The sequence below is a fragment of the Octodon degus genome, unplaced genomic scaffold (genome assembly GCF_000260255.1).
Source record: "Octodon degus isolate 3935 unplaced genomic scaffold, OctDeg1.0 scaffold00280, whole genome shotgun sequence".
Lineage (NCBI taxonomy): Eukaryota > Metazoa > Chordata > Mammalia > Rodentia > Octodontidae > Octodon > Octodon degus.
In genome coordinates, this window is record NW_004524856.1 from 1,387,699 (window position 1) to 1,398,131 (window position 10,433).

At 39.7% G+C, this 10,433-nt stretch overlaps 1 protein-coding gene across 1 annotated transcript in view; it reads right to left on the reverse strand.

Moving 5' to 3' along the window:
- The window catches only part of Taf1 (TATA-box binding protein associated factor 1), a gene marked incomplete at its 3' end in the record, with an annotated part of 98,346 nt that overhangs the window by 40,742 nt on the left and 47,171 nt on the right, over window positions 1-10,433 (reverse strand). Inside the window, exons 32-34 of the mRNA XM_023707121.1 lie at window positions 9,598-9,720; window positions 8,641-8,733; window positions 8,324-8,408 (exon numbers count right to left, since the gene is read on the reverse strand). Of these exons, the coding sequence (XP_023562889.1) occupies window positions 8,324-8,408; window positions 8,641-8,733; window positions 9,598-9,720 (301 nt within the window). The remainder of the gene's footprint in view (window positions 1-8,323; window positions 8,409-8,640; window positions 8,734-9,597; window positions 9,721-10,433) is intronic.

Below are 10,433 nucleotides of genomic sequence, written 5' to 3' on the forward strand. Positions count from 1 at the left end.
CTTATTCCACTGAGCCATCTCCCCGGCCCCCAAGGTTTAAATATTTGGAGACAAAAGAAGTAGAAGTAAATATGTAAGATGTTCAATAAGCTCAGAAAAGATTTAAACAAGTAAAAGGATTTTACTAATAAAGTATTAGATGAGGTTAAAGTAGAAACAATAAATCAAGTAAATTAAGCAAGACAATGCAAAACATAAAATGGCTACTTGGGAAAATAGAAGGTGCACAAAGAAAGCAAGCACAGGTCCATGATGTTTTCTGAAAACTTCAATGAAAGTCATGGTAGGAGACTTGATGAATGTGAGGACAGTATCACAAATAGAAGACAAAGTAGATGTAATAGATCATAAACCCAATGATAACCTAAAAATGAGAAGACAACAGGCAACCTGAATCTGAAGGAAAAAAATGAACTTCAGAATTATAGGAATAGGGGGCCAGGGAGATGGCTCAGTAGGATAAGCGCTTGACTGGCAAACGCAAGGATCTGAGTTCAATCCCCAATTCCGCCAAAAAAAAAAGAATTATAGGAATAAATGGAAAGTTAGAAAATGACTCAAAGGGTATTAAAAAATTCACTACAATCATAGGTAAATTTTTCTTAATCTAGAGAAAAAAATTCAGTATTTAATAGAAGAGGCATATAAAACCCCAAATAGACAAAACCAAAAGAATCTCTCTGCAACATATAATCAAAATTCCAGAAATTTAACAAAGACAGGTGTTATGATTTGTGTTTAGATCTCCCACAAAAACCTCAATGCTGTCATGGGAGGTGGAGTTCTAGAATTTGTGATGGATTCATGGGTGTTAGTGCTACACTTGCCCTGCAGTGGGTAGCATGTTTACAATATAAGCAAGGGAACAATGTTAACTCTCTTGCCCCTTTCTTCTTCCTTCTTCCTTCTCCTTCTTCTTTTGTATTTTAGGGAAGGGTGCACAGGGTGTTCAGGGTCTCACTACTAGATTGGACTTGTAGTAATCCGCCTGTTTATACCCTCCCAAGAGCTGGGATTATAGGCCTGCACCACCACACTCAGTCTCAACTGCCATCTCAGCACACCCTGGGGGCGGGGCCGGTATGGCAGGTCTGGGGATAGAACTCCTGGACCCTGTGCCTGCTTGCAGGTGCTTTAATCCACTGAGCTATTTGGCCAGTCCTAGCCCTTTTTGCTCTTCTTTTGTGCTTTTCTGCTGCCATGAACTGTTCCCTTCTACCATGGAACACTCAGTTGTGGAGCCAGCCAAGTGTGGACTGATACCTCCACACTGTGAGCTAAATAAACCCTTTTCTCTTTAATTTTGGGCATCAGACATTTTGCTTCAGGAAAGAAAGGAAAGTAACCAAGTGAGAATTTGGTACTAGAGAGGTAAGATCACTACTGGGATTATACCTGACTACATAGATCAGGAGCCTTTGAGAATGGCTAGTGGGAAGAGTTTGGAAAGCTTTGGACACATCACATGAAAGAACAGTGCTAGAATGCCTTAAGCTGTTCTGTATGGGAAAGTCTCCTTAGAGCTCAGAAGACCAAAGGCTGATACAAATCTTGGCTCCAGACCAGGCTCTGGATGTTTCTGCTAGGAAGGACTGCATTAGCTGTTGGACTTGACAATATGTGTTATGGCTTAGCAAAAAGTTTGTCTCTATATGGCTCATGTCCACACACTTTGCCTAGGACTAAAGTTAAGGACAGCAGACTAATTAAAATGACACAAGAAAAAATAATAAACTGGCAGAAAAAATTTCAAGGTAGTTGAATGTTGAGGCAGTGGCATGGCTATTGTGCGGGGCTTTGAGCCAGATTTATGTTGCAAATAGAGAACAAAGACTGCAGCAGGATGCTTTAAAACCTGAGTTTGGCCAGAAAAAAAGCTCCAGTAAAACTGGGGACTGCAAAGAGAGAGCTGAGGAGATCTTGACTGCTGAGAAGGAACAGGACGATAGAAAAGATGGCCTGGAGTCATGACAAGCAACAGCAAATCACCACCCTTTGCAGCCTTAAAACTGCGAAGATGAAAGACTTTGCTTTGGGAAGCAAGCCAGAGTGTCATGTTTCAGAGTGGCAGTTGTGGCGGTAGCCACAGGGTTCCAGAATAGCTGTGGCATAGAGAATTTGTTCCCAAGAAAATGGATACAGGGTGCTCAGTAATCCAGGTACTGGATCCCTACACCTAAGAGAGGAAGAAGCCTGGCTACTGTTCCAGCTGTCCATAGACCTTGGCAGCATCCACATGTCACTAGTTTTAGATGCATGGGAGAATGCAAGTGCCGTGGGGTTAACGAGGCTTTAACCCCTATTTCAGAAGGCCTGGAAGGCCAGGCAGCATGCCCCAGAGAGGGTAATGTATGAAGCTGTAGGAGAAGCCAAAGATGAAGTGGAGACCCCAGAAGGCTGGAAAAGCCAGGAACGTGGATCATCTAAGAAAAGTTGCAGGGAAGGTGCAAAGCAGGCCTGAGGGAGAAGACATGGGAGCTACAACCACTGGAAGTGCCATAGGGCTGGAGCCACACAAGTCCTTTGGGGCTCATAATTTAACCAGATTGCTTTGGATGTTCCATATGGAACTATAGGATTTAATGTTTGCCCTGCTGAATGTTGGGCTTGCCTTGGTCCTATTCCTTTGTATCACCATTGGTAATATTTAGAATGGAACTATCTATCTTGTCTATCTTGTGCCACTGAATGTTGGAAGCATTCAACTTCCTTTTCATTCATACAAGGGCCCACAACTAGAGTTTGCCTTAGATCTCAAAGGAGACTTGGGATTTTTTCAGCAATGCTGAAGCTATTAGGACTTTGGCAACTCAGAGATGGATTAAATGCCTTTAGTATCAAGCGATGTGTACAACTCTTTGCAAGCCAGGCTTCTAGAGTTTGTGATTGATTCATGGTGCAATGCAGGGATTATAGGCGTGAGTGCTACATCTGCTCTAGGGTGGGTAGCCTGACTACAATATAAGGGAGCCAACAGGCTTACTCTCTTGCCCTTCTTTTGCTCTTGTTGAATTTGCTGTTTTCTGCTGCCATGAATTGCTGCCCTCTGCCATGTGCCACTCTGTCTTGGGGACAGACAAGTATAGACTGAAACCTAAACAAACTGGGAACTAAATAAAATTTTTCCTCTTTAATTTGGGGTATCAAATGTTTTGTCTCAACAATGAGAGAAAGTTAACTAATACTGGAACGAATACTAAAAGTTTGTTAGAGAAAAATACCAAGTATCCTATAAAGGCAAGCTCATCATACTCTTGATTTCTCAGCCTAGACTTTATTTTATTTATTTATTTTTATATATTTAGTACAGGGTCTACAGGATCTCACTGCACAGATAAGACTTGTAGTGATTCTCCTGTTTTTAGCCTCCCAAGCAATGGGATTACAGGTGTGCACCACCACGCCCAGTCTTAGTCGCTATCTCAGCATGCCCTTAGGACAGGGCAGCACGGCACAGGGATTGAACCCCAGGCCCCTAGCTTTAGTCCACTGAGCTATCTGGCCAGCCCTCAGCCCAAACTTTAAATGCCAGAAAAGCCTGAAGCAAAAGTTTTCAAGCCATAAAGTAAAAAATTATTGTTGGGTCTGGTGGCATATACTTGTAATCCCAGTACCTGGTAGGCTGGGGTGAGTGGTCTTGCCGGCCTGGACTGCATGGTGAGTTTGAGGCCACTGTGAGCTTCATAGCAGGAATTTGTCTCAAAAAAAAATAAAGAAAACCCCCAAAAAACACCAGGGATAAAGTTTAGCACCATAAGGAACTCCCTGGCAAATGCAAGGTCCCAGGTTGAATCCCTGGTACTGAATCTAGGCATGGTGGCACAGGCCTATAATAATAGCACTTGGGAGCCAAGGCCAGAGGATCATGGAGAATTCAGGCCCAGCCTGGGCTACATGCAGAGTTCAAGGCCAGCCTGGAGTACATAGTGAGACCTTGTCTCAATAAAAAAAAAAAATTAAAATGTGTTTTGTACATAATATAATCTCAACAGGAGGAATGGAAACACATATAGCAAACATGTACTAACAAAAAAACTGAAAGAACTAAAGATTTTCCTTGAAAAAGAAACCCTAAATAAATACATGACCACTACATCAGCATTGCAGAAAATACTTGATGGGATCCCAGACAAGAGACAGGGGCCACAGGCACCAAAATACCCAAAGGAAAGTACACATTTGACTGAGAGAGGAGTTACACAAAAAGAAAATTAAGGCCGGTGAGATAGCTCAGTGGACTAAGTGCCTGCTTAGGCAAGCCCATGGACTAGGATTCAATGAATGGCACCACATGCCATGCTGGTCCCACCCACAGGCACGCTGAGCAGGCCACAGAGACTGGGCATGGTGAGATATGTCTGTAATCCCAGTGCTAGGGAGGCTGAAAACAGGAGGATCACTGCGAGTCTGAGCTATGTAGTGAGACCCTGTATCAAATACATAAATTAAAGAAAAAAAAGGAAAAATATAGGAATCAGCACTGGAAAAATGATGCAATGACAAGACTTAATAACCACCTTACAATAATATTACAATAATGCCTGCCCATGTCAATGGTCTCAACTTTTCAATCAAAAGGTACACATTGGCAGATTTGATAAAAATACAATCAAAAACTCTGTATAAGAGACACTTGTTCAAAAGGAAAGGCATAGACTGAAATTGAAAGATGGAAAATGATACTCCATTCAAACAGAGCCCCAAAACAAGCAAGAGTAGATATTTTATTTTCAGACAAGCAGACTTTATACCAGAGCTGATGAGAGGAGACAAAGATGACAGGAGACATAATGGTAAAGGGAACAATTCAACAGGAATTTTAAATATCAACAGACCAAATGTCAAAGGATCCAGTTGATTTCTTTTATCTTTTAGGACAGGATCTTGATATGTAGTTTGGGCTCGTCTTAGGCTCTTTGTGGGGCCCAGGCTTCCTCAAATTTGCATGTGATCCTCCTGCCTCAGCTTCCCAAGTGTATACACCACCATTCTCAGCCCAGCCACCACACCCAGCCCAGTGCACCCAATGTCATAAAACAAAAATCACTGGACTTAAAAGGACAACAAAACAATCATAAGGGGACTTCAATACCTTACTCTCAAAATTAGGTTATCCTAACACAAGATCAACAATGAAAGAGTTGGGGCTGGTGAGATGGCTCAGTGGTCTAAAGCACCTACTTAGAACAAGCTTAGCAAAGCACAGGGACTGCGGTTCAATCCCCCAGCACCACATGCCAGCCAGCCCCGCCCCCTGGTGGGCTGAGCTGGCCACACACACTCACCCCCCCACACACACATAAATAAAATAAATACATTAAAAAAAAAACAATAAAAGAGTTAAACCACACTACTGAACAAATGCACTTAACAACTATTTGCAGTGTTTCATTTAACAACAGAATATATAATTTTCTCAATAGCACATGGAACTTCTTGCAGAATAGACCGTATCTTAAGCCATAAAGAATGCTTAAATGAATACTAATGAACTGAAATAATCTACTGCATTGGATCACTGTGGAATGAAGATAGAATCAACAGTAAAAGAAGGGCTGGTGAGATGGCTCAGTGGTCTAAAGCACCTACTTAGAATAAGCTTAGCAAAGCGCAGGGACCGCGGTTCAATCCCCCAGCACCACATGCCAGCCAGCCCTGCCCTCTGGTGGGCTGAGCTGGCCACACACACACACACACACACACACACATAAATAAATAAATAAATAAATAAAAATTTAAAAAAAAAACAGTAAAAGAAGCCACAGAAATTATGCAAACATGGTTTAAGTAATACATTATTCAATACTCAATGGATCACAGAAATAAATGGAAGAAATAAAAGTTCCCAGAATCAAATGACAGTGAAATTACACCAAAACCTATGGGGCACCATAAAAGCATTCAAAGAGAGAAGATTATAGCCCTCCTGCACACATAAAAAGAATGAGGTGACCCACACAAATAACCTAATGATGTATCTCAAGGACACTGGAAGGGAGGGTCAGAGGAAGCAAAATGATCAAGATGAAATGTGTATGTACCAGTTCCCCCTCTATGTATCACAGTAATATACTAGTAAAAAATTGAAAAAAAAAAAAACAACTGACTCCTGTCCTACTGCATGTTTGTATGACTTTAACATAATATTTAAGTACTACAGTTTTTTTTTCTATTTCCTCAACCAAACTATAACCACTTTGGGGGTAGGGGGCTTATCTTATCTTATTTTATTTATTTATTTATTTATTTATTTATTTTTTGGGTCAAACCGGGGATTGAACTCAGGTCCTTGCACTTGCCAGGGAAGTGCTTATTCCACTGAGCCATCTCCCCAGCCCCTCTAATTTGATTTTATTTGTTGCTGGTACACAAAATAAGTCATTCAAAATTGGACTTCAACTAAGCATTGGTGGCATATACCTGTAATCCCAGCAGTTAGGAGGCTGAGGCAAAAAATCATGGCAAGTTTAAGGCCAGCCTGAACTACATAGTGAGACTATGCCTCAAAAAACAACAACAAAAACCTGACCTTCAGTAAGGCTCAGTAACACACATGTAATTCATGTAATTCTAGTTACTTTGGAGGTGAGGCAGATGGATTGCGAGTTTAAAGCCAGATGGGGCAACATAGCAAGATCCTGTCTCAAAATAAAAAAGGGCTGTGTACATAGCTCTTTGTAGGATACTCTGGATGCAATACCCAATGCTGAAAAACAAAAACTATGAAAAACAAAACATAAACTTCATTGGGTCGTGATTTCTGGATTTTTTTTTTTAAAAACTCCTGGTGATCCTTCTCCTAAGTGCTGGCATTACAGGTATGGGCCACCACACCTAGCTTCACTGGCTTGTTTATTAAACTTTTCATAATCTTTAGGCCAAGATATTCCATCAAGATACTCTAGTGTCTTTTGTACATCCTTCTCTTACAGGCTTTGTCAAACTGCATTTTAACTGTCTCTCTCCATCATGTGGATTGTGAATAACTTGAGGACAGTTACTCACCATATAACTGTCCTCTTTCCTACTGTAGGATAAGTAGCTAGTACACAGCCTACTACATGTCACTAATAATCAATTTACATATTGAGCAAAACTATGCACCAAGGGCACATATACAGCCATACACTTCCTTACCTCCATCTAAGGGCCTGGAGCATGGTAAGTTTTCACATCTTAGGGAAATACAATGGTGGCTCAAAACCCAAAATAGGGGCTGGTAAGATGGCTCAGTGGTCTAAAGCACCTACTTAGAACAAGCTTTGCAAAGCTACGGGGACCACGGTTCAATCCCCCAGCACCACATGCCAGCCAGCCCCCCTCCCTGGTGGGCTGAGCTGGCCACACACACACACACACACACACACACACATAAAAATAAAAAAAAAACCAAAATAATCTCTTTGATTTGTGCTCACACCTTGTTTTTTTTCACACCTCATTTTTGCACTTTGCAGACTTTTATGTAATTTTTTTATTTTTAGGGGAGGGTCTATAGGGTGTTCAGGGTCTCACTACTAGATTGGACTCATAGTGACCTGTTTACAGCCTCCCAAGAGCTGGGATTACAGGCATGCGCCACCACGCCCAGTCTCAATTGCCATCTCAGCACGCCAGCACAGCAGGCCCAGGGGTTTTACAGAATTTTAAAAGAAGCAGACTACTTCCTTATCATTAAAAGTTTAATAGCAAACTTTATACAGAACACAAACTAAAATACAGATATTCATTTAACAACCCACTTGTTTAATGACTGTTCAGTCTTTGAGGCTGTTTGGACTTAACCATCTTTTTATTTTGTACAGTTCTGTACATCTTGTTTAGAGAGCCTGAATGTCTTTTTCTGTATAGTGTACCTTGTTTATACAGTACTGTAATTTTTGCTGAATATACTGTACAGCATAAAAGTATAGTTTTATGTTATGTTATGCTGCTTGTAAGAGTTATGCCAATATAAGTGAAGTCATCCACTTGGAATTTCTTTTGAGCATTTCTTTGTTGTGAATATTGTAATGTATGTACTATATACAATTCTTCATTTAGCAACCAGTTTGTCTATATGTGCTACTTGAAAGACAAAAGCAGACTAACTCATTGGCTGATTTAGCTGTCACTGCTCAAGGTTGCTTTATGTGCTTAAGTTTTGCTTTTTTTTTTTTTTTTTTTTTTTTTTTTTTAGGTACCGGGGATTGAACTCAGGACGCTGCGCTTGCCAGGCAAGCACTTATTCTACTAAGCTATCTCCCCAGTCCCTTAAGTTTTGATAATGATAACTAAATGCTGCATGAAGAATGGATAGAGGAAAAAAGAGAGAAATACCCACCATTGTACTTCACACTGTTGGCCAGAATAAGGTTTACATCATCTAGAAAACTCTCCCGACTCTGGTACTTGTGCTTGGAGATATTCTATAATGAAAATCATTAGGTTATTCAGATGCAAACATAGAAAAGCACTGATTAAAATTTTTAGGTTTTTTTGAGACAGGATCTTGCTATGTAGTTTAGGATGACCTTGAACTTACTATGTAGCCCAGGCTGGCCTTGAACTTGTGCTGATCCTCTGCCTCCCAAGTGCTAGGGACTATAGGTATGCACTACCATACCTAGCTAAAAAATCATTTTTTGTCAAATTACTCACCTTACGTATAGTCTCTAAATCCATTGGACTGACAATCACTTTATAATAATCTGGAACAAACTTCTTATTAACTGGGTGATGAAATGGCCAAGACTAATTAAAAAAAAAAAAGGGAAATTAAATGAAAACCACTCTTTACACGAAATATTGTGAATCTCTCCTGGGTCACAATGTTCCTGACAAAAGCTATAGAAAAAACCACATAATCATATAAAATTTTGTATATAATTTAAAGGGGTTTCCTTTAAGGGTTCCTATACCTTGGTAGTGTAAGAATTTCACATTCAATTAAAATTCCCCATTCCCAAGATCAGTAATCCCTACCACAAAAAAATAGTCCCATTCAAAAGATTTACAGCATGACACATATAGAATGTATGTCTATAACACACAAAAAAAAATTTCTGGGAAGTATCATTACAAGATGGCCCACAGAATCAACACATTAAATGTAAGCTCCGCCATAAAATTACAAATGGGAAAAAAAAAAAGACAACAAATACTGGATATCGTTTTTTTCCTTCAGAACTGGGGATTGAACTCAGGACCTTGTGCTTGCTAGGCAAGCACTTATTTTACTGAGCTATCTTCCCAGTCCCAACACTGGATAGTTATCAAAGTGTTGTTTTTATATAAGCAACTCTAAATCAAGAGCATTCTGTTATGAGGCATCATCTCTCTAGATGGCTGTCTAGAAGCATCAAATTACTGAACATCAACAACAGAAAGCAAGAACCTCTTTATATCAAAAGACTCCTGGCCTTTTCTATTTCAATAATAATGTATTCATACAGCAAAAAGGCTGATAGTTAAGATTACATACTGCTATTTGTTTCTATTAACATCTACCAATGCTTAGAATCACTAACATACACACACACACACACACACACGCATCCCAATACCTTTCCCTTCCTCACTATTACCCTCACAATATTTAGCACAGAGACAACGTACATCTGGAACTGCCATCATTTTCTGGGTAACAATGTTATCCAGAATGAATGAAAATGCCACTTGGTCATCATCATCTAGCAAGGGGTTGATAGCTTTCTCTAAGCGAGCCAATTTGTCTTCTTTCTGAAATCAAACAAAAAAAGCCAAGGCAGAGGTTTCCTTGAGGTGTGATCACTGCAGAAAAGCTAAGAATAATGTAAAGCTTAGCTGGCTGTCTAGAACTTTCAACCCAAAAAGTTCAACTCTGAGTCATGCATTATTCAGTATGAGACACAAAGTTTAAATAAATGATATTGCAGTAAAACAGTCAAAAGGAGATGTGTTCACAACTTCTTTAAGTATTCTACAATCTATTTTTCTATACCACAAAAATATCTATCTCTAGGTACCAATAGGTCCTACAACAAATATATCTTAACAAGTTAGGCTTTACTATAATACTGTCTTTCTGTACAACTACTGCTGAAAACACTGAAAATTACTATTGACTAGTGACTTTTGTATAAGGAAACTTAACACAATAAATTCATTTCAGACTCTGTACTAGGAAAGATTTTGGGCTTCCATTGTTCTACATCCTCAACATTTAGTCTTGTCAGTAATTTTAGCCTTTCTAGTGGATACACAGTGGCATCTCACTGTGGTTTAAATATGCATCTCTCCAATGATCAATCAAGTTGAGAATCTTCAGGTTTACTGGCTAGTCATCCTCTTTTGTAAAATGTCTAGTTCAATATTATCATCATCATAATTATATTTCTAGCCAAGTATGGAGGCATACTTTCCTAGTACTTGAAAAGTTGAGGTAGGATTGCTACAAATACCAAATATATATA